The sequence below is a fragment of the Bombus pascuorum genome, chromosome 7 (assembly GCF_905332965.1).
Source record: "Bombus pascuorum chromosome 7, iyBomPasc1.1, whole genome shotgun sequence".
Lineage (NCBI taxonomy): Eukaryota > Metazoa > Arthropoda > Insecta > Hymenoptera > Apidae > Bombus > Bombus pascuorum.
In genome coordinates, this window is record NC_083494.1 from 10,751,175 (window position 1) to 10,775,578 (window position 24,404).

Genomic DNA, 24,404 nt, shown 5'->3' on the forward strand with positions numbered 1-24,404 from the left:
TTACAATGTAACAACTTCTGCCATTCACTTTTCAAATTTATCCTTGAAAGAATTGATAGCTTCCATTAATATTGATCAAGTGCACATTTCCAATAAATTGAGAATCTCCTAACAAAAACACTCTTGTCAAATTTGTCGACTCTTTGGATAAGCGTTCTAACAATCAGAACAAGGATTCACAAGGACAGCTCTTTCATTACAAATCCTCGGTTTTTCCTTGACAAACCTCTCTCACGTATATCACTTAACAAAAGACCTTGATTATATCTCAAAAATACCATCTATTCTTTTGGGCTCAGAAATATCTCATTCTCTTACCCGTTTACTCTTCTACTCGACAAATTCTCTTCACGACATCAGATTCTTCGATTCCCCAGAACAACAACGATCCCAATCTATGAACCGAGGAAAAGACACTCGCGACAACTCTCAAATAGCAAAACACTCGAGATAAATCGAGTCCGAGAGTAAATTATCGGACGTTCCTACTCTCCGCGATCTAAGATCGATCCTTGAGCGATCTACGTACAAACGTACCGGCTTCTCACTTTCTTGTTCGCGGATCGACTGGCGGATATCGTTGTCGTACCTGGCCGACCGATCGCCACTGTGCACCTGTTCCCTCGACAGGACAACGTGTCTCCGTTCGAATTGTCTACTCGTAGTGGGAGTAGAGTGTACACCGTACACCTTAGCCTTAAAGTATGACGTCATTGATCCGTTGACTCGGAAGCGAGACAAGTTACGAAACCTAACCATAGAATCGTTATCGATTTTTCGCGCCAATCGGTAATCTTCGTCCTTTTACAACGAAAATAGGGTTTCCATGGAAAATCGTTGTATGAATGAAAGTGCATAGGAAAGAGGAAATTATGTAACGTAGCTCTTATGATCGATTTTTCGCAACGACCTTCGAGCTTTTACAATAACATGGAAAATTTCTGTAAATTCTGGAGAATTAATCGACTATCGAACACGAAGAGGAGAAAATTGTGAAATGCAGTTTTTATCTATTCTGAGATGTAATTTACCTCGGGGTAAAACTCTGTAATGAGTTTCATCTGGAAATTGCGAGTTGATTTACTCAGACCGGTGGTCTCTTGCTATCTATTCGGTAAGTTGACAGATTGTAATTTCTCCTGGATAACACGATATAATAAGATTTTCTAGAAAATTTACCGAAAGATATATTTTTTTTGAGAGAAGAAATTGTCCCCGTAGTTTAAGAGAGGTTTGAAATTAAAGCAACGAGATCAGATCACAAGTTGATAAGATCACGTGGAAACATTGAGAAGAAAAGCATTGTTAGTAACCTTCTTTTATGTGCTACTATTTCTTATCGCTCTGTTTAAATTTTCATACACTTTGTGAAAACATACTTTGTGAAAAAATGAAGAACTGTGAATAGTTCTTTACTAACTTCAAAGAATAATTAACTGTGGAGATTAGTCAAATGTGAAGGCAAATCGCGAGGCATTGGGTGGAAGACGAGTGCTCTTCGAGGTTTCCACTCTCTGGGGATTACAAAGAGATGAATGATCCTCGACAACTCTCCAACAAAGGTATTTCGAGCCCATCTGATATCCAATTGCAGGTCATTTGTGCCTACATTCTCGACATTTATCAACACCAGTTTGTTGAAAGTTGATTTATCGTATCAAACTACTCCTTGATGGAAGATCTGACCCAAAGCGCAGACTACCAATAGCCATTTAATACTACTCACTTCCTCCAAAATAATCTCTAACGGCTGGCTGACTATTAGGAACGTTTCTAAGGGTTGCTTCCTGCTTTCAATTACTATTTCTATAGGCACGGTCTCTCTTGGATCAATGGTGGCAAATAATCCATCATTGAACGAGTTTCTCCCTTTGAATGTTATGATGTGGAAAATTTCTCCCTATTGAAGGAAGCACTTCTTCTACGAGAAGAATTTCTAACAGTGGGAAGATTGAACTGAACGTTTCCAGAACTGAATAATTCTAAGAATAAAGAAGAACGGAAGAACATTGGAAAAATTTCAAATTAAGGGTATTAAGACGGAGGAATTGTGGCAGGGAAAAGATTATGGAAGAGCATAACGAAAATTGCAATGATAAGAAATCGTTTAAGTATTTCTCATAGAAAAAGAATTTTAAAACAACAACGCAAAAATATCAAAATTAATAGTAACAAGTAAAAACTGTATGAAAGATGTAAAAGTTAAATTGCAGCAATAAAAGGAAACAGTGTAAAGGTGACAAAAATAACGCGATGTTATAAAAACATCATGGTGCCAAAAAATAAGCTGTTTACTACAACGAACAGTACAAAGTCATTAAAAAAGATATACTAGCAATTTTACTAACAAGCGATGTCATAATATAAAAGAAAGATTACATAAATATATACATATATATATATAGAAATATATGATGATGAAAACATCCTTCGAATTCTTCGAATATCTTAAGATTTTAAGCTAGAAATCTGGAAAATTGCAACATTATGCTATCAACGTATCTAATTGCTGATGTAAATAGCTCCACTATTTCTAAGAATTACTCTTCTCTCTTGTTAAATGACTTTTATTTCGTGTCAGAGCGTTTAACATATAATAGACCCTTCCGTAATTATCGAAAAAGAAAACAAACGCCCCCACAGGACAATGGATGAACGTTATTATTCCGAGCATTGAGGATGACGTGTCAGGGGCGTCTACAACAATGCCCAATGTCAAAGACCGCAATAAGACTCGAAGGTTTCCTGCTAGATACGATCATAGTCGTAAAATCCGAGGGTCAAGTGGCAATGACCCCGTACCATATATTACCAGAATTTGACAAGGCCCAGCCTAACGCGTTCAAAAAAATGAAACCGAAAGGTGAATTGCTGAGGTAGAATTGTAAATGACATTGGTGAAGATTCTCAAATTATATAAGCAGAGAACACTACTAATAATTTTAAATCATTTTGTTAATTTCACTTATGATGTGTTATTAATTTGAAATTAATTCTGCAACCATTGGTAATATTTTTTTTTATTACAATAAATTTAAAATCTATGGTAGGTTTTTTTTCAATTCGTAAGGTTCTATGAAACACGTAATCATACCAAAAATATATATCGTTTATCATTTAAATTCCACAATTAGTAAAATTTCATAACATGAGAGGATCGCCTCTCTTTTAAAGAATTTTGAGAAAAATCTTCAACTTTCGATGCTATATTATTATACGTAATATTTGAACGACTATTACAACGGAAATCAAAGATTATACATATCGAACATGGAATAGTTAGATCATTATGCTACGTGCGTCGCTAGTTCGATGAAATTGCAAGATTATAAAATCTCACAGATAGAAGCGTATTGCGAATATAAGTTTGATCTCTAACTATTACCTGACTTCTCGAGCGATTTTTAAATCGCACTTTATCCCACTTCGTGACTTTATCATTAACGCGAGAATCGTTAAAAACAGCAAAAAGGTGTGCAATCAATGAAAAAAGAGGACGACTAAGAGCATAATGTAGAATTCCTGGAACTGGCAAAGTTCAACTCGGATAAAACATCGACGAATAATATTCTCGTTGAGGAGAAAAATTAGAAGCTGCACAATATTTTCTGAACGTGATGTATGCTAATAACGTTAAATTGCAGTGTCAATTACAAGCAGACGTAAGTAAATCATGCGCGTGACACGTGTAGCTATATTCTCTTCAGAATGCATCACATTACACAAATAGACGTGCTTTGAGCTAAATTCTATTTACATGAACATCACATGAATCCGCATTTTCCATTAAAACAGACAGAAAACAAACAACTGTAATCTCGTATGTGTACCGTATCTTTCCACTTTTTCTCATAAATATGCAACCTTTTCTAATTATATATATATATCCTTGCCTGTCACACTGTACTGGTCCTTGTGCATTGTTCCATGCTGAATTTTAATCCGCAATCAGAGTGCCTCAACTCAAAATAATTCAGTCCCCTGATAGAGGAATGTCGAAGCTACCAATATGATGATTTCAAGGATTACGAATGCAAAAAATTACAAAAAAAGTATTCGGTCATTATTTTGTACAATCTGTTCCTTTTAACAACATTGTACGTCTAATACAAATAATTTTTTTGTAAAATTCCAAATAGTTTTTCACTTTCACTTTCATTCGATTTGCATTGCTTTTCAAATACCAAATCTAGCAAGATAAAAACAAATTCATTACTTATTCGAATTCAGCCTAAGAAAATACATTAATCCTCAAATGACAAAGAACCAAAGATACTTTCTAAACTATAGCACAACAATTGGTTACCATTTCTCTCTCGCCAACGAAATTACGAACGTTTGCTTCACTACGTCCCTAGAAATGTCGTGCCGGTGGCCAAAGTTCCGGTAACTCACGAAAATAGAACATAGAAGACGCATGGTTTCATCGTTATAAAGTCTCACAATGCACGGTATTCTCATAGAACAACATTTGGATCTCTTTTCCGTTTTCCGTGTAATCCCCGGAAGATTTAAGGAAACGTCACCGTGTCAAGGTGAAACGACACCGAGCAGAACCAACCCGCTTTATATCCGGCAAGTGCAGGAGTTAATTTTTTCACGAGCCTGAGACGAATTAAAAATCCAGCGACTGTTTTATCGGGACTATTCGACCGTGACACAGTGGCCAACGTCTGTCTCAGACGTCAGCCGTCCGATTTCAATATTTCAATCGAACTTGTCTTGTATGTCGGTGTGGAAAAGATTTGTAACGCGTCGAAAAGACACGTTAGTAGAGCGTTTTAAATATTCATGCGGCTTTATCCGTTTCTTCGGTTTCAGGAAAAAAAAGAAGATAAATTAGTCGTTGGTCGATGGAATCGATATTATGTAACCTTCGAACGAGCTATTTCAAGGAAGGATAGCTGAGTAGCGTAATTACTCTCGATAGTGTTAATTGATAGAGTAAACCACGAGTAATTAATTATCGAGAAACTTTAATGAAAACTTTAATGTCTTCTCGAAGATATGAAAATTAGGTACAGATAAATACTTCTTGAAGTATGTATTTGTGCAAATTCGTGTTTTTACAGATAGTGATGAAGGAATTGGAATAAAAATAATTATTATTTGCATATATATCTTAATTTTGATATTTCTATATATTCTTGTATTTTTACGCGTCCTTTCGTTCATTTTTGCATATTTACACATACCATAAATTCACAAACAGGCGCGGTACCATCATATTCCTATAAAATTTTGGCGAAAATCAATATTTATCTTCCGATAAGAATAATAATTTTTTACGTGGTCATAAGAATTATTATCACTCTTGTTATTTGAAAAGATGTTCGCACCATTCTCATAAAATAAATCTTAATAATATAGCTGTAGCCCTAATAGACAACAATGATTTTTAAACAAATTTCACGAATAAATTTTCCGTGAAATATATAAACTACAGCTCAAAATTTTATTTATTCGTCACTGTAGCGATAAAATATTAAATAATTACAATTTGTCACACAACCATCAAATATTGATAATCAGTATCATATTCAAAAGTCCTTTTGGAATATTTACGATTATAAGAGATTTATTTACTAATTTTATAAGGAGTTATATGTTTGAACGAACATTTTCACGAATTTTTAATATAATTTTTTATTTGATTTTTAAATAAATCGTAGAGAGATCTAACAAGACTGAACAAAGTTCTTTGTACGTTTGATGGCGAAGAACACATTCCACGAGGAATCTCATTTTTCGTTTCGTGTTCAACGAGTTGCGAACGCAATGTCACGTGAGACCACGAAGAAAGTGACCATGGCGCTTGGCCTAGGTACCACTTACACCCGAGTCACCTGGATATGCACGACACGATACTTTCCTAACGATCGACCAGCTTTTATTTTGCCCCTTTCCTCTTAGCTCGCGTTTCACGTGTTGCTCGTTTTTCCTCCTGAACATTTTTATGCTATTACGCGAACTACCAGCGGAAAAGTAAACGCGAGCATTAATGATCATCCGATTCTTATAGATTTCCATTGAATATTTTATCGGTCTATTTTTATCTGTCTAGCAGTGTCTATTTCCTCTCTTTTATATCAGCTATAAGCTATATCTTTTATTAACGTAAGCTGAGTTAATCTTTTCAAGATATAATCAACAAGATTTCTATAAGCTGAAGAGAATTTTTTTATCAATTATTATTGACGATAGAAATAAACCTTTTTTTGGCATGTTTGTAAAGAAGATACAATTCCCTACAGTTTAAAACTAATTTATCGTTTATTACAATATGAACCTTCTTTCATTTATCGTAGATACTTTAAGGGAGTAGATACGCAAAATTTCGCATCGCATACTTGTACAACATCAAATGTGAACAAATTAAAGACGAATTCCACTGTTCTGTTTCATTTTTTCGCGAAAAGAACAGTACGATAAAAACACGATAAATTTCACACAAGGCATGTTACATCTATGCCAATCATCATATTTGAAGTTCTCTTGTTTTAAGCGAATGGAAGGAAAATACGAGAGAATCTCCATTACGGCGAAACACATTTTGAAAAGCGGGATTAACGAACGTGAAATTGCGGTCTATTTAGAGAAACGTCCCTGATAAAAGGATGAACGTGTACCAATGTTCATGACAAAAAGCACTATACATGCACCTTAACGACGCAGCATTCATTCACCACGTTAAACGATGTGTGTGTTGCACGCTTTCTCTGACGATTTAATGCGTTACCTGCGTTTTCGTGTGCTTCCTGATCGAAAAAACGATGATCGATGGTAAATATATTATGGAGAAGAAATTCGAGGAAATACGAGGACAGTAATTTCTGTCGTTCCGATGAAAAACGTATGTACTATGAAAATTTAGAGATTGAAGAAAGAAAAATATTTACACAAAGGTACCTTATTGAAGGATGTATGAAAAAATTCTGAAAAATATTTCCAGGGAAAATACTTGGCGTTGTTCGTGATTCGTAGCTGATCCTCGACTGGAGAAACAAGTAAAAAAATTGCTATTTAATTTCATCCCCTCTTTTCCACCCTTCACGATGAATCACATAGTTACCAAGGATACCATTTCGTCCCCATACGAAACAATAGCGCAATCCCGTGTGAACCAGAGTAGCGACCCCTCAATTTGTTCGCCAGGAAACGCTTGAATCACTTGGAATCGAGGTGGAATGATTCACATTGTTAATTCATAACTCACATACTGAATACTTTGTCCACAATGAACTCTATAGAAATTTCAAAAATAGAAAAAACTGATATTACGAATCATATTTATTATTCGCTATTCAATACCTACTAAAATATAAAACCAAAGATTGTACCAAGGAAATAAAAAAAGAAGAGAATTATATATTACAAGGAGAAGGACGAGCTTTCATCCATATATTTTACGAAGAATCATTCAAATTCTCAGAAGTTCGTCGTTGTGAATTTATGAAACTTCGATGAAAAATTAAATACTGATATCTCGATATAAATTAAAAATTCTGATGATGTTTTCACTTGATCAATTTATAAATCCATTGTGATCAATTTTTCCATTCTATAAATAAGCTATGTTTTGACAGAACGAAATAAAATTCTCTAGCCGAGGCGATTTTTTCCGTGTCGTATAAGTAATCGATAATTTAAACTTCATTACCATGGAAAACGAGAGAAATTAAATTCGTGAAAGTGATAAGTAACTCGAGCAGTACCTGTAATTCGAACCAGGGTCGTTGACGTATCGGAACCAATCTTTACAGTCACTTTCGATAGAAGGATCGAGCACCGGAAGAGACCCAAATGGAAGCTGCGGTTCGCGAACCGCGATCTGGAAAATTTCCTCGAGACTGCGATCGTTTATCGCGAGACACGAACTTTCCGTGATTCTGGTCTGTCACGCTCGGTTACGTAAAATTATTTATGCTACATACATGTAATTTTGTTATCTTTATTTTGACCAAGGAATCGAACTCGTTGTTATCCTACTGTATTATCATACATTATTCCTTTTAACATCTTTCCTATATTAAAATTTTCAAACAGCAGTTTCTCGAAAATAAGAGACGATCTCTGAAACGAAGAAACTTTATTCTTAGTTTCCGAGTCATATTTGTATACAGAATAATATTTTTATAACATCCTGTCCATTTAAAACATTCTGTACCTATATTTTAATTTTTCTATACTATTCTCCATTAGATGTTCCGAGTTCTCCTACGTATCGCCTATATCATTTCTTTTTCTCTTTCAATATAATCTGCTACTAACGAAGCATGTTTATATCTTGCACCATTAAAGTCAAATTAAAGATTATCCATTAGAAATTCTCTACAGATCTTCTGCAGATCCTCTCTTTTTAGAGATTTTCCGTAGCAGTTAAATCTTGCGTCTTACGTACATTGAGAAATAGCGGTGCAAGCAAGATAGGAGATTATGCAAATATATTCGAGAACGAGCAGACACGGTTAAAGCACCGGTTCATCTGAGCAGTCACGTGAAAGGGGAACGATAAAACTGTTTCTTTTACTGCGTATGCATATCGAGCTTTAACGATGGTGAAGGGGTAAAAGTTAGGGAGAAAAGACGCGTAAAACTACAATGCGTGGAAAGAAACGAGAATAGCCTGTTCGACGTAATCAAGGGATCGTATCCGATGGAGGAACTGCTCTTACCTAATGTGGACATCAATTTTAATATTTCCACGCTTCGAGGCTCGCTGCCTCCTTTACGTAACTTTTCGTGCTCGCTAAACTTAAAAAAAAAAAAAGAACAAGAAAGAAGAATACATACGTGCGTGTAACGATTCTATTATTATGTAAGAGGAAATCTTCAGCGAGGTTGACCACAAATTGATCGTAAATCAATTTGATGGACGTCGGAGTCTATCGACTGTCACGAGATCGATTTTAGCTAAAATCTTAGGGTTTCGTGACTAGCAGGTTATCCAGAAAATTCGTACTGATTTTTCAATAAGTAAGGAAACTATATATTAACCAAGTACGTCAAATGGAAAGAATTTTTAGTATTCTTAACTCTCTGCATCCTAACAATATTCGATATTTTAACCCAACTAAATTTTATTCTTTTAAAAGACACATTAAGAGATAATTTTGTATACTTTATATGTGAATTCTACATATATTCATTTATTTTTAAAGGATTAATTATTATGACGAGTTGCTTATGGCACGTAATGATGATTCGTATCTAAGATCGTGATCTTTGCAAATATAGAAAAGAAGTAATGTCATTGTACGTAAAGAGATATCAAGTGGAGAGTGTCGCAGTTTTTGTTAAATAAAATGGAAAGTAGCATTAGTTGCTCGTCGTCGCGTGATTCCTCCTAACTTCGGAAAGGTCAGGAAGCAGAGCCACCATAGCGACAGCGGCAGCGGATGTTGCACAATGAGGGCCATGTTCCTGTTCTCACAAAAGAATTTCATACGAGCCGATGACGGTTCGAAGAGAAGCTAAGCTTTTGGTTAAAACGGTCGTATACTATCTCGTTGCTTTTCATTGAATATCACGGAATTTTTTATCGGAGAAAAATTTTCTTTGTTCTCTCTACCTCAACGAAATGTTTAAACGGAGAAAATCTATAAGAGTAAATTAAATACAAAAGTAAAGAAAAATTTATGGAAAATTTAAACTTAATGATTGTAATTTGCAAAGTCGTTTGTAACAAAGTTTCTAATTACAAAAGCATTCGATTGTAAAATAAATTCTGTTCTCTTTATGAATAATAATGTCGCACCATTAAAATAGTAATATAATGTGGACTGTTGCCTATCAAACGAAAGAAACTTCTCAAAATATCTCGTAAAATATATAATCAAATTGAGTTTCATCTTTCAGTTAGAAAAATGCGTTTTCTTTCCTGCTGGAAATAATTGTTCCACCAATATAAAAATCCTTGCTTCCGTCAATGTTTTTCCCTAAACTCACACACATTTCCCATTTTCACCTGATGATATCTCTCGATCGACATACCACGATCTTACTTCCAGCTAATCGTTTTCACGATTCACGCTCGTTAACGCGATTTCTAACAAAATTATCTTCCAACTCCCATGCACATCGCCAACAGAAACAAAATTAGTAATATCGCTGTCTATCTACAATATAATTAGATATTTTGAATTAATTAAATTAAAAAATTATTTTGTAACCCAATACACGTAAAGGACCGAGAGAAAATGAATTCATTTTGTAGAAGACTTTCATACGTCTACGTTCACGATAAATCTGGCACAAAAGTTGGTTATTCTAGCAGAAGAACGTTCGCTGTTACAATCTTTACCACATTTCAAACGTATGACGCACGAAAATTAAATGTCGCACGGATGTAAGTTTTCTTCTTACAATCACACAAAGAAATGCGATTTATCAATTACATACTAACGTCAACCGTTACCTTCAACTACGCAATCCTCATATTTAATGCAAATTAACAAGAATGAAATTACTATAAAAGTTATCCTTTGATACATACAAATGAAATTGTTCGAACTAACATTCTACATTCCAATTTCTAATAATAGGAAAGCACAAGCGTAAATCTTCATCTTTCCAAGCGACAGAATTAACCTTCGTAAAAGGAATCAAACGTGTAAATGGCTTAGAGAGACGATACACGCGATAAAATCTCTAATCCGTAGAATGGTAACTAAGCTTGTGAATAAAGCTGATCCTTGATAGGAAATCTCACATTTCAAACATTTCACACATTAGAACACATTGCTATACCTTCTTGAAAGATTTTAACAAAGTTCCCTACAAAAGTACGATATTTTTTGAAAACAAAAAACACTCACACCATTTTTTTCACCAAATTACTCAAATATAGATAGTACCTGGCGTTTCCAGCGTTCTCCACGAATTCCATCGTCACCTGACAGTAAACGATCTTCACAGCGAACATGGTGCACCGGCATCGTTCACGTCCACGGGACAACGTCTTTCAGCGTCGGTTTCGATCGCGTTTTCAGAACAGAAATGAATGTTTCCAGGCGAGGTACCCGAGCGAATTTCGATGTACGCCTGTCGCAGGCCCTTTGTCCTGCACGCAAGTGCGTGCACATCAGGTGAAACGGACAGAGACGCGCGTCAAAGCGGATGTCCGGTATGTTCCGCTGTGCCGGCCTCTCTTCCCTCGTTCTGTCGATCGCTCTTTCGATTGCATCGACCATCGCGTCGCGAACCGACCCACCTAATTAATCATTCGACGCGCGTTTGTTGAATTTCGCTCGATTCCCGATTTTCCTGTCGTTAACGTTTCGCGAGGACGAAAAATGGAAAAAATCAACGTGCATACCTATATCGTGTGAAACGTGATTCAAAACCTCTTTGTGTTTGCAGGTGATAATTGAATTTATACGAAAATGTGATAGGTATTAACGATTGAAAGACTAATTACGTCACATTGAGTGCCAAGATTATTTGTTTCGCTGGAAAATTTTATTGCTAATGTGATGTTAATTATTGACGAGCTTTTTGCTTTCGACGGAAGACAAGCGTTTTCTATGTCCAACTTCAAAATTATAACAAATTATAGATTATTTCCCGATGATTATTTAATCATCTAGAATTTCTTCTTTTTAATGAGAGAAAGAAAACTTCAATGATTCTGATATTAACGTAGATTAAAGTTGTTTTACGTATATGATGAGCTCAACAAGCATCTATTTTTATATTAGAAAAGTTTAAACAATTAAGTGTATAATATTTAATATGTAATATTTTAATCATTTTCCATTATTTGTTGTATGGTTATAAGAAGGAACTCCTCGAATTTGCTGAATATTTTTCTCATGTTTATTTCTCTCCCTAACGATATAACGAGGAATAAGGTAATTTATTTCGCTCGTAACAAATGTAACTGAACCAATTACCTTTTATAAAACTAGAAATATTTCTGAACGATGAATTTCTGAATTAACTTTGCTTTCGTTATAGGGTTCAAAAAAAAATTGATTAATATGATTTCTCAATGCTCGGAAAGAGCGTTTCGATGTTACTCGTTTTCAATTGCTTTAACGAGAACGCTTTCGTCTGCCTGTTGAAAATGTTTTCCTGATACAAAATGTGTATATGAAACCGAAGGAAGTTCCTGTAGTAATTATACTGGAAATTACTGTCCGGAACGATTTGCTTTTCATTACACCCGGCTTTATTAATCAATGCCACGGTTCGAAATTTCTACAAAATAGCTGCTCTCCAACGCAGATTCGTCTCGAATCGATTATACGTATATATTGACGAATTTACTGCATTTCCTATTTACATAAGACCTTAATTCAATGAAACGTACAATACTAAATTGGAAATAAAGGCGAAATTCCAGCAAACAGTCAGCAGACTCGTTAGTGGAATCGCGAACAAGAAGATAGAATTTCTCGAGTTTCTAGAAGCGCTTAATTAGCGGAACTATGACAAGCGTGCAATTTATTAAATAAGATAAATCCACTCAAAGGAACAATATTGAAAATTTCCATGCAAATTTCGTTAGTCACGTATACTTAACATAAAATGAAGATATAATTTCTCGAGAATCGTATGAACTAGTTTATAAATAATAATGAATTTAAGAATCATTTAATCTCAACTAATCACGGCAAAATTCATTTCATACACTGTAAATTATCTTGCAAGATAATCTACGTTTCATTAGCGCGAACTAATTCGGATAATGTAAATGTGGATGGAACGAAAAGAAAATTGTTAGATATACGAAATTAAAATTATGATAATTACAAATGAGAAGATAATCAAACTTTATATGTGAAATTATATCATCTTTTCTACTAAAACTTCTCTCTCTGGACGATTTTCAAATTTCGCGCGGCGACGAGCGCGGTAACGACGCGCAATTTCGTAGTGAATGCGCATGCTCTGGAAAATAGTTGCACAGAAGTAATCAAATAAAGTATCGATCATTATGAAATTCTACCACGTTACTTTCTAAAGAATCCAATCTTTTCTCTCTCCAAAATTACATTCTAGATTTTCTATTTTGTACATCATGTTATCAAAGAAAAGGATATACATGAACTCAGATCGTAGTACCGAATGATCCTTTGTTGAAACTTTTCCTGAAACAAGAAATCTTTTTTCATATCTCGAAACAGGCATAGTTTTAACAAATTTTACTTTATTTACTAAATTTGTACTCTTGCATAATTTAATTAATATTATTAATGAAATTTTACGAGCTACAAGTTATCAGTGTTAACAAATTCTCTTACATAACAGTAATAAGTTTCCTAGTAATAAATAATATAAAAAATGAAATTTTACAAGTAAATTTTACAAATTATAAGCCATCCGGTTATCCTGTTTAACCTAAATAAAAACTTGTAACGAAGAAGTTCATGATCTACGATTTGTTTCGTTTCAATCGATCGATGTTATTGGTCGATAAGTTGTTGTGCAAGAGGGTCCTAATATATCTTAATATTTATGAGAGTAAAACACGATGAAAGCGGGAACGTTCAAAAACCGAGACGCGAACGCGCGCAAGGTCTCAAAGAGAATGTCGTAATTAGACCACGACCGCGCTAATAAGCGCAGTCTGACCGTGTCGAAATTCCACTAATTAACAATTAATCGTCCACTAATCATAAGATAGTATCTCATTCGAACGGTTTCAAACTAAAACGGTGTACGGTTTTTCTCGTCAGCGAAGAGTTTCCTAAAAGGGTTCCAACTCGGAAACTGCGGCGTATACCTCCGTATAATTCTTTGTGGCATTCCTCGTGCTTAAGCAACGAACGATACAACGATCCCGACGAATAATGAAAGATAACCAGGGAATAGATTAATATCGTCAGCCATCACTATATACTGTATAGTTTCTGCTCTGATATTTATGCACCGTAGAGAAGTTCCAGGCGATTTTTCGAGTTCATTAAAAATCTGGGCCAGCGTAGTTGCCCCTCTAATACCGTATAAAGCAATTAACTTAGAGCGAAGCTAATTTCCATTGTACTTAATTTCCCTCCCTCTTTCTTCATCGTATCTTTTCTCTTTTCTCCTTGTCATCCCCTTATTGTCGTCTTGCTACATGTTATTTAATTAAGAAGGAAGATTTAAATAGCTTCGCTCACTTTAGCAAATGATCGTCTTAGTTAAATGAATTATGAATTATTGGCGCCTTTTCTACGCTATATATTTTCTAAATATTTTAATGAGGCATTTCCACCGTTATTTAACGTTGAGTTCCTACTGTATGGCTTTCTGGAAAATTTTCTTGTGAAGACAAATCACTCACCGATGGCATTTTTGACGTTGCCTCTCCTGTACCCATAATGCCTCTCCAAGGGTATGGGTTCCGCTTTGCACTCCACCCATGGTCGACCCTTGAACGACGAGGCCTGTGATAAATTCATCATTAACGAATCATCATTTCCACGCCAATATCGTTATACATATTAACGTAATAATCTACATCCATGTAAAATACGTTCGTAGAATATAAACATAATAATAGATCATTGTCGATCGATCAATTATTCGCAATAAGTTTTAAGATAACATCCATTTAGACCGTAAAACACACTAATTATAAATTCCCTGCATAAATGAATAACAAGCGAAATAGCGCGGCTGTTCAATTCATTTTCACGCCTCGATCGGAAATTATACGAATTTTATTTACAACCCTGATAACGGGACCGCGTTTCATGTTTTCCTACTTATTATGCATTTTGCTATTCTTAGTTTCTTTCTTTTTAATTCCTGTATTTCACGGTTAATTTACATGAGGAATTTTCTTCCGGTAAAACGCTATTATGCGAAGGATATATCATGTGTGCCGTGTTTCTTTGCGAATGGAAAAAAAAATTGACTGTAAGCGGGGCGGATGCAAAGAAAATTAAAAATATTTCTTGTTATTAAAAAAATGTTACAAATAATAAATGGGGTTCTTGGTTGCAGTTGTGCTTGACATGTGTAATATATAGAATGGTTACCTCTATAATAACTAGTAACCGTGTCTGCGTACAGATGGCGTTTAGGAGATTACGATTTCCCGCTAGTGAAATTGACCAATCATGTATAAAATATCGGACATACGATATGATTGGTAGAACCGAGAATTGTTCCTACGTTAATTTTGTCTAGAAAGGGTCGGACTTATAGTTTTGACCCCAGAATTCAATTATAAAATTTAAAATAGTTTATATTTAGAATGCTTAAAATATTATTGGTGTCATAATCTTTATAATTATTTGTATTTCATTCGTATTTTCATACGGAATAATATTTAATACGATAACTTGCACATTATAGCATTTCTTATAACACACTATTTTCCATGACTTTTCCAACTCCACCCAGGATAGATAGATAGATATATCACGTGTATATTCTTTTTTTCTTTCTAAATTCTAAAATTTGGATGGATAGATGGATAGTTCTAATGCCAGAAGCCATTTATCCAGAAATTCGTATAAGGATTCATTGAAAACAGTATTATTAATTGATGGATTTAGTCATTAGATTTACATTAATATACGTTTCTGAATTGATGGATTAGTTTTTGAATAACGTTATGCATTCAACACGATCGCCCTACGTGTAAATTTCACCTATAACATCGACAAATCAACCGTCATAAAAGCACAACCGAAGCAGAATAATATTCCACTAGAAAATGCACGTTTTGGAACGCCACACACACTGGCTTATCGTAAATCTCACTTCGGCAGGAGTACGAGGAAATCCAGAGGGATTTAACCAAAAATCAAATTTGCCATGCACTTGTCGCACAAACATCGAAGTGCATACACCAGGATAATACATTATTCGCCTACCCTTGGGAAAATCCCCGACGATCAATCGTCGTGCATCCTTGAAGAGGCCACGCCACGCGAAGACGTTCACTGAAGCACAATGAAAAGCACGCGACAAGGAAAACGAACCCTCTCTGTTTTCTTTTCTTCCTTTTTTCTTTTTCTTTTTTTTTTTCTTTTTTTTCTGCGCACCAAGGAAGCACGTAGGATAATATCTGCGCGCACGATTCACTTATTAGTTGAACAGAATCCAGAGATAGACTGGTCAGCACGGGAAACTTCGCCACCGCAAACTTTTCATAGAGTCAGGAAGAAGGGAGGACGACACCAAAAGGTGGTGGTAGCATCTTTGCCACTTCCAGCGACGAGCTACGAATCGTCGAAGAAGCTAGAGTTGGCCATTCTCGTGGGGGCGGACTAATTGTCGGACGTTGCGCCTTTGCTCATCGTCGAGAAGAATTAATCACGAACATACCGAATTTTACTCGAACTGCTTCCTTTTCTTCCGATCGAACACTTTTTAATGATGTTATCGAATCGTAGTCGCGGAAGAATTGCATAGTTTCCCTCTCGGAACCGGAAATTGATACACTACTCGGGTTTCGTGTTCTGTGATTCTCGTACAAGTACGTATATTAAAAACGTGTATTAAATTCAGAATGAAATACTAGTACTGAATATTTACAATTAATATGTCATAATTATTAATGTATAGTATATTTTTACAAAGTTCTGGAATTCTGCATGTAACTTTGGAAATGATTCAATAGATGTGATTCAAATAAATAAAAGATTGAACTGCGCCTCTTTTAGGGCCATACTCTCAACAGTGTAATGTAAATGAGAAGGAGTAGTAATAGGGAGAGAAAGATATGGTCGCTGGTCTACGCACACGACACAGTACTATCGACGAAGAATACACAGAAGTTATAATATAATAGGGAAAATGAAGAGTTACCTAGAAGCAAAAGAATTAATTTAAAGCGCGGAGAAGTTGAAGGCATTAAATATCCAAGAATGGGAAAAACCAAAAAAAGGAGGAGCATGGGATTGGAACGATAAAGTGGTAGAAGAAATAAACGATAAAGTATTTAGGATACACTCTTCAAAAACGATGGAGGATCGAAGAAGCGTTTGGATGAGACGGCTAGAAAGGCCATGATGGCCATAAAACAAACGTAGGAAATGGATGAGAGAAGTTTCAAATATAACCTGGAAAGGAGGCCAATAATTTTTGGTAGTTTGGTAAAAGGTATCATGTCGTACACAGCGGAAATATAAAGATAAAGGGACTAAGAAAAGTGGGATAAATTACGAACAAGATACAAAAAATGGGTTCTAACAATAAGATTTTAGCACACCCTCGTATATAGCGATGGAAGAAACAAAAGTGGACGAATTAAGAATAGAAGCGAGCAGCAGAGCAGTAAAGTATGAAGAAAAATCGAGGACAAGGTATATAAACAGTAGTTTATAGAAATTAATGTTCGAGTACTGGAAAAAGATGGACTCGAAATGGGAAGAAGAGAGAAGACGATACTATGAGCAGAAGGGCATAAATCTAATGGACCTCAGGATAATATAACAGTAGCCCTAATACTGTTTGACAGGACAAAGCAGCGAGAGTGACATTATTACAGAATGGTAGGAGGAAAACACGACGGAAAATACGGAGAACTAAGAGAGAAAAGCAGAACAGAGTATCTGAAGAAGGAATCAATCGATGATAGGGAGACTCGGATACGTAATGAAGAAAGGATTAATACATTCTGGATAAAACCCCAGGAGAAGAACTGTCGAAGAACTGTAAATCTCTTCGTCTGTGAACAATCTCATAGAAGAATGCAGACAAGTTGAAAGAGATAAAAGATTAGTCATTATTACACAGAAAGTATTGAAAATATTGTATTAGTGTATACGTTCATATTGACTTTATAAGCACAACCATTTTCCAATTACTTTTCAAGGAATGATTTAACGCGTCGATGAAATAATTCACAAAAATTTAATTTGTTGAAATCGAACGAGCCTCGTTATTACACAAGCATCACCAGAGAAACCGGTTGTTGCTCGATTCCAACGAGCATAATTCCTTCCGGCGTTCGTTTCATGCTATCATACGCTTTTCAAAAGCTACCGTTTACACAAGCCCGGGCATTCCTTTCCAGCTTTCCACATAGCAAAACAATTTGATAAAATTTGCCAGTCACGAACATTGCTTACCTATTTGTAAAAATCAAATTTCTCGTCTCATGATATTCCTCTAAATCCAGTTACGACTGTCACGAAAAATGGTATAAAATTTAATTACATCAAATTTCATAAGGATCGAACTTCGAACGATAATTTTAGTGTAATAACTCAAATAAGTTTGAGAATAGGTATCGTTCCCTGAATTTGGAATTGTACATCTAAAATTAATCCTACTACTACTATTAATAAAATCCTACATTTTCCGACATCTACTAGCGTACTCTTGGCCAATAACAAGTTCTCTTACTGCCAGCCGTCGAGCCGAAGTGTTCCAGCTTCGTGGATGCATTTTTCAAAGATCGCATAGCCGGATCGCGGCGCTCGGTTCCGTTCTGCTTACAACAGAAAGATCCACGTACTCGTCGTCCCATTCCGATCTCCACACTCTAATACCTTTCCTCATATCAACGGTTGCTAACCAGGTTAACGCGATCCAGCTCTCGATCATACGACCATCACGCGAATGAATTCACGGAAACAGCGAGTTTCGTTCGCTGAACGATCCTTTTCTTTCTCCTGTGAAAAATATCACCGAGATAACGACGATGTTTAATGGGATTACACAGCTGAGAATACACAGCTTAAATGGAATCTATTAACACAGAAAATTCAGTATTAAGGCAAATCCCTTGGTATGGTTGAAAGGCAAACAATTTACACTTGGCTAGCAGCTGCTTTTGTTACTTCTAGAAGTATCGTATTCGGCTTAATTAGGTTGAAATAGGACTTCCTTTGTTAGAATTGACATCACTTTAGGCATGTATAGTTAGGGTTCCTTTCAGTTTTCTATTTAATCTTCCCTTATTATGATCTTCCTTTCTGTATTTTCTTTTTCTCCCTCTATTTTTTTTCAAGTCTTATTTAATCTTTCAATTGGGTTATTCACTGGTCAAATATATCTATACTCTTGAAAGTCAAAGTTGATGAAGGGAGATCAATTTCAGTTATGTCGATGGTGATTTTTACTTAATACAAATATTATGGAATTAATTTTCTTATTGATATGCTAAAACACGAGGAATTCAAATAATAAGATTATTATGTTTAACACAGATTACAGATCTGAGTGAGACGAGTCAACTCGTTTTCCCTGCTTAACAAATTAAAAATTACTAGCTCCGATTTGATTTATTCGATAAAATTTCTGATAAAAACATACTTAGAATAATTAATCTTATTGTTACGATAAAATATAGATAGTTTGTTTGTCAAAATGCCTGTTTATTCATGGTTCTATTAATCGAGACATACATACAGAACGCTATTTGTCTTCAATATTGAACCATCAGTTGTATTATGAAGAGAAATGACTCGATTTTATCCGAATAATATATTATCGAAAAGGCAACCATATCGCCAATATTTCTCATCGATAACACTTTTATTTTCGAAATTTGTAGCTGCGAGACAAGAAAAATTGAAACTCTCACCGAATATCTATCATATCCTTAAAATTCGAAGTTTCTGCTCCCATTTTCTCGATCCATTGTACGAAGAGACATAAAGCAAACGATTCTATCGTCATTAATATTTTACGAAGTAAGTCTGACAGTACAAGAATACGAAGAAGCTACGCGAAAAGAAAGTCGAAGAAGCTCTAGAGAATAGTTATTTCTGTCGCGACAATTGCTGTTTCAACTGACGTACACGATACAAAAAGCTCACGGAGTTAAATCCCATTTCAATCGCGGCTCTCCTAGATTCGTCTTCTTCTCGAAAGAAAGGAATTTACACTTGGAGCTAGAATGCTGTAAGAAACGCTTGGTAGACGGTGTTAAAAAAGAGAAACTGCATTCAATTAGTCTCTCTCTCTCTCTCTTTGACTGATAGTTTCGATAACGAGAAGTAGTTCGACAGGAAAATTTACGATATGGAGAAAAATTTCTGATTCGACTTTTAGATTGTATCTGCGAAGCTTTGAAAATTTATAAAATATAATTTGCACAAGTTGAGAATGCATAATGTAATATTATGTTTATTGGTCGAATTGTAAATTTATATGGAAGAATGTGCATATATACTTATTGACCTACTGTTACAATACTGTCAATTCTTTCTTATACGAGCCACGCTTTAGATATCACTCTGTAATTTTGCTTCTGTATAGTAGTATATCTCTATATTAATCCAATTGTTAACGTAGAAAATATACTATGTTGCGTTATAGTTTAATTTTATTTAATATGAATATGTTAATAGATGGGTTGTTTGGGTATAAAAATTGCGTTAAATTATGAGCGGTTTCCGAAAGTAACTTATCAAATGTCAAACAGTGGGAATAAAATATCGAATTCTGCTCAAATAGTGAAAGAATGATATTCATTAAAAAAAATTATCGTATTTCTAATATTTCTTAAAATTCTTCCTTATCGTTAAGCGAAGTTCTTCTTATTCAATAAAAAATGAAGAATCTCTAATAAATTATCTTTACTATTATTTTATACTACAAGTATACTTATTTCTTTTTTATAATCTCTCGTCATCTCTCAGAGAATTTGAAAATTCCATTCTCTCGAAAGGTGTCAGATATTTTCAACAGTAAATTAATGAAAATCGCGTACACTCAAACTAACAAAAATTGAAATTGTTTTAGTTGCAAACGTGACCGTAACATATTCTCGAGGTTTGCCGAAAATCACAGTCCCACTACCGTCAAGGAAGGAGCTATGTGTGTTCACCCTAAAACCAATTACTCACACGGTAGGAGACTTTATCCATATGCTAAAGAGGGAAGATCGTGGTATCGATCGTGCAATCGTGACGACCACCGGTAAGTCCTTGAAGAATTTCTTAAAGATGCAAGACCACGAACCTTTACGCTACGGAAAAATTCTTTACGATGTTTCCAGACGGCGTCAGGATAGGCTCCAACAACACGATCGAGACGTTAATGGAGGACGACTTTCGACTGATAATAAACGACACAGAGTACTTGGTACAACCGCCGTTGCATCACAAACACACCATGGTAAGTCTATTTTTAAAACTCGATGTTGTTAAACGATTTACGATTCTTTAAAAAGATTAAAAAATTCGTGAGCTAAAAAACTCAGAAAAATATAAAACTTGTACTCGGTAATTCTTATACTTATACTTCATTCTTATCACATAATTTTTCATTTCTCAAACTTGGTACTTGAAGATATTTCATGAGCGGAAATCTATTTCTTCTAACCCTTTGTTCATTCTGAACCACAGATAATCCGTATTGATATCGGTAATTTGTTAGATCAAACGCGAAATGAAAATTAATTGAACATATTCGAATGTTATCTAGGAGAATACAGAGAAGTTATCGGACGTCCGAACGTTAATCGGTCAACTCTACGAGTCGTTTCAAGTCCGAGAACACTATGCTATCATGGAGAAGAATGTGTTGGAAGAATTGGAAGCCGTCAGATTGGAACTGGAACCTCTCGAACAAGTAAGTTGTTCTTGAAATGAAAATGTCGCTCAACTTTGGGTCCTCAGTTCCAAACTTCATTGTTGGCAAATCATCCAGAATTTATCACTCGTTAGTAATTACCAACAATAAGTTACCGTGAACGATAATCCAGCCCGAAAAATTTGCTTTTTAACTATGAGATGAATCTTGCTATAATAATAACTCTCGTTGATTATATCGAATTTATAACGCTTTTCTTAAAATCCTGTCATAATCTTCGCTAAAATCTTTCCTAAAATGTCTATCTATAATTATTCTGTTCAAAATTGGTAAGTCATTAATTTGTAAGAGAGAGTATATATTGATACAAAAATTTAGGATCGTTATTTTATTTCCTATTACACTGCAATACTCACTGCATCATAAAATCCGAAATAAAATATTTTTACAAGCTTTTATTTACTTTTCCTACGTTTTTTGTGGTCGTAATATTTTTTCATATTGAATATCCTGTTAATCAATATACTTTCGCTTCTATGAAGAATAAATAAATTAAGTAAAGCCCATAAATTTTATCTAAATTGACTTTCTTCATCTAAACGAGATGTGACAAGTACTTGGCCACGGGATATGACAGACTTTGATCGGAAAAAGTTAGGATTTAAACTGCATATAATTAGCCCAGAATAACAGTGTGATTTTAATACTTTTTTCATAGTCAAATATTTAACACGAATAAACAGACATTTTACTACTCGAAAGCAAACTTATAATGACATATCTATGCCCCTGCTGATTAAATCTATTCATCGTGAACAGCAAATCGAATTAATCGATCACAGTTCAGCACGACAATGAACCTGTGTCTCTAGGAACGGCGCAGGGAACGATGTTATCTAAATTAAACGGAACTTGGAAGGCATTATTAGCGTACCAACACGTTTCAAAACGCGGCACGCGTGCAAAATTATTCGACTAAACGCCTCTTCTTTCATTGTTCGTTTTCTCCTTGCCGCGATAAATTAATTCATCCTCCGCGAGTTTCGGTTTTAATTATCTTCGTGTATGCACTTGCACGATGGCGTAATTATATCTCGATTTTTTCTTTCTCTCTTCCTTTGTTTTCTTACCAGGGTTGTTGTTCTCCGGCTGCATACTACGAAAATTACATCAACGTTCTCATAATCCGCTGCTTAGATCTTAGTTCTAAGGCTCGTTTAATTATACAGAATATTTCAGAAAGAAGGTAGGTGACTGTTCTATGTGAAAAAATGAATGGAGTTTTTTAGTTTCAGACCTCATTTATAGAAAAGTTGAGTTTGAAGCGGTATATTAACTTGAATAAAAATAATACCGGGCAAGTGTAGAATACAAAATGGTACAGCTGGAGAATGTAGAACAACATTTTTTTGAGACTTTGCTGCCGAGAAAATTAAGTAAAATTAAGTGTAGGATTAATTCAGATGGTTAAATTGTAAAGGCGATTATTTTACAAAGAAAAATTAGACGAAAGTGAACAATGCGTTTTTTTATTAAAGATCTCGTTTGAAATACTTCCTCTCTTAGTTAAAATTTCCTATCTGACTTTTTTTCATTTTTCAAGATATGTTGAATTATTGGAAGCTCCCTGTGTTTCTTACTTTTTAAGTAACTCGTAAAAGATTCACGTGCCTGTACTTCACAGATTTACAAGCACAATTTCCTCGTAAACGAATAGTTTTCATTCTCTTTTTTTCGTTTCTTTTTGTCTGCAGAGTAAGCTTCTGCTCCGATGTATAATATATATTTCGTATAATATGTATCTACCCTTTCGAATAATAGATGAAACGAATAATGGATGAAAACGCAGATAGAAATCAGTAATTCATTATTCGTATCACAGCAATGTTAAATCTGGAAGTGGAGAAGTGTACCAGATAATTAATCTGATGATTTAATATCAGAGATAAAGTTCTTACGCGGATATTTATGCTTGATCGTAGACTCGGATAAGCTTGCTGGTTTTCTGGAAAACAAAAGCGTGTAATTTATTGGTCGAACCTTTCCGAGATCCTCAAATTTTTATGTTCCATTCTTGCTCTCGCTTCGACTTTTTTCTTCGAAACTGATCCTAATACTTAGAAGGCTAGTACGTGATGAAATTAATACGAAATATTAAGTACGTTAACAATAATTGTATCGCGTGTTTTTCTAAATTTAAGTAATCTTGTAACAATAGGAAACACGACTCAATCGAAACTTGTTCGATTTTTGAGACATTGGTGTTTTATACTATTTGAAGATTAAGATAGTTTCTCTTCTATCGCAATTCATCTTTATGCAAAATATGAAGAAATGTTTAAGAAAATACTTCAGGAGAGGAGTTGATTGATAACAGAATTGCAGTTTCTAGTCCTGGTCTCGCTTCCTTATGCCACTAATTTTATTACAACTTTAGATTCAGATACTTTATCACAGCGGAAATCCGTAGCAGTTACGATTACAGCTATTAGCATTCTAAATGCAAGTCTCGAAGGACAATATTCATATCGATTTATATAAAAACCATACGTAATTTTTTATTTATTGCAGAAGCTGCAGGAATTAGATATCACCGCGAGCAAAAGGGCGGAAAAATTCGTCTGGGTATGTCTCGTCCTAATGTCGGTTCAGTTCAGCGGCCTAGCCAGGCTAACTTGGTGGGAATACTCCTGGGACATCATGGAACCGGTTACATATTTCGTTAACCACGGCGGCACGATCATCTTGTTCATCTACTACGTCGTAACGAGACAGGTTACTAACAGCTATTCAATTTGCCAGTTCTCATTAATCTCGTTAAATCAATGACTGATTAAATAAACTTATTACCTGACAAGGATGAAAGAGATGTTTGATTACGGCACCTTGATTGCAGTAAAAACTTAAAGAAGGCGTAAAAATAATTTATGGCTTAATGCACCCTACCGATCATAAGTATTAAAATAGCTACT

General features: G+C 34.9%; 4 protein-coding genes across 5 annotated transcripts in view; 3 read left to right on the plus strand and 1 right to left on the minus strand.

Moving 5' to 3' along the window:
* Positions 1 to 16,087, minus strand: part of LOC132909355 (uncharacterized) — a 32,779-nt gene extending 16,692 nt beyond the window's left edge. The window contains exons 1-2 of one of the 2 annotated variants that reach the window (XM_060964141.1): positions 15,816 to 16,087; positions 14,273 to 14,375 (exon numbers count right to left, since the gene is read on the minus strand). In XM_060964141.1, the coding sequence (XP_060820124.1) occupies positions 14,273 to 14,352 (80 nt within the window). In that variant the 5' untranslated portion in view covers positions 14,353 to 14,375; positions 15,816 to 16,087. Of the gene's footprint in view, positions 1 to 10,856; positions 10,940 to 14,272; positions 14,376 to 15,815 lie in introns of those variants that run through there. The other variant, XM_060964142.1, reaches the window with a different exon arrangement.
* LOC132909360 (endoribonuclease CG2145-like) overlaps positions 1 to 24,404 on the plus strand; it is a 290,224-nt gene that overhangs the window by 213,764 nt on the left and 52,056 nt on the right. The gene's annotated exons all lie outside the window — the stretch shown is intronic.
* LOC132909370 (calcium uniporter protein, mitochondrial) overlaps positions 1 to 24,404 on the plus strand; it is a 78,532-nt gene that overhangs the window by 49,751 nt on the left and 4,377 nt on the right. The window contains exons 3-6 of the mRNA XM_060964173.1: positions 20,641 to 20,817; positions 20,897 to 21,015; positions 21,325 to 21,471; positions 24,004 to 24,207. Coding sequence (XP_060820156.1) covers positions 20,641 to 20,817; positions 20,897 to 21,015; positions 21,325 to 21,471; positions 24,004 to 24,207 — 647 coding nt within the window. The remainder of the gene's footprint in view (positions 1 to 20,640; positions 20,818 to 20,896; positions 21,016 to 21,324; positions 21,472 to 24,003; positions 24,208 to 24,404) is intronic.
* Positions 1 to 24,404, plus strand: part of LOC132909380 (glyoxalase domain-containing protein 4) — a 73,247-nt gene that overhangs the window by 137 nt on the left and 48,706 nt on the right. The window lies entirely within an intron of this gene.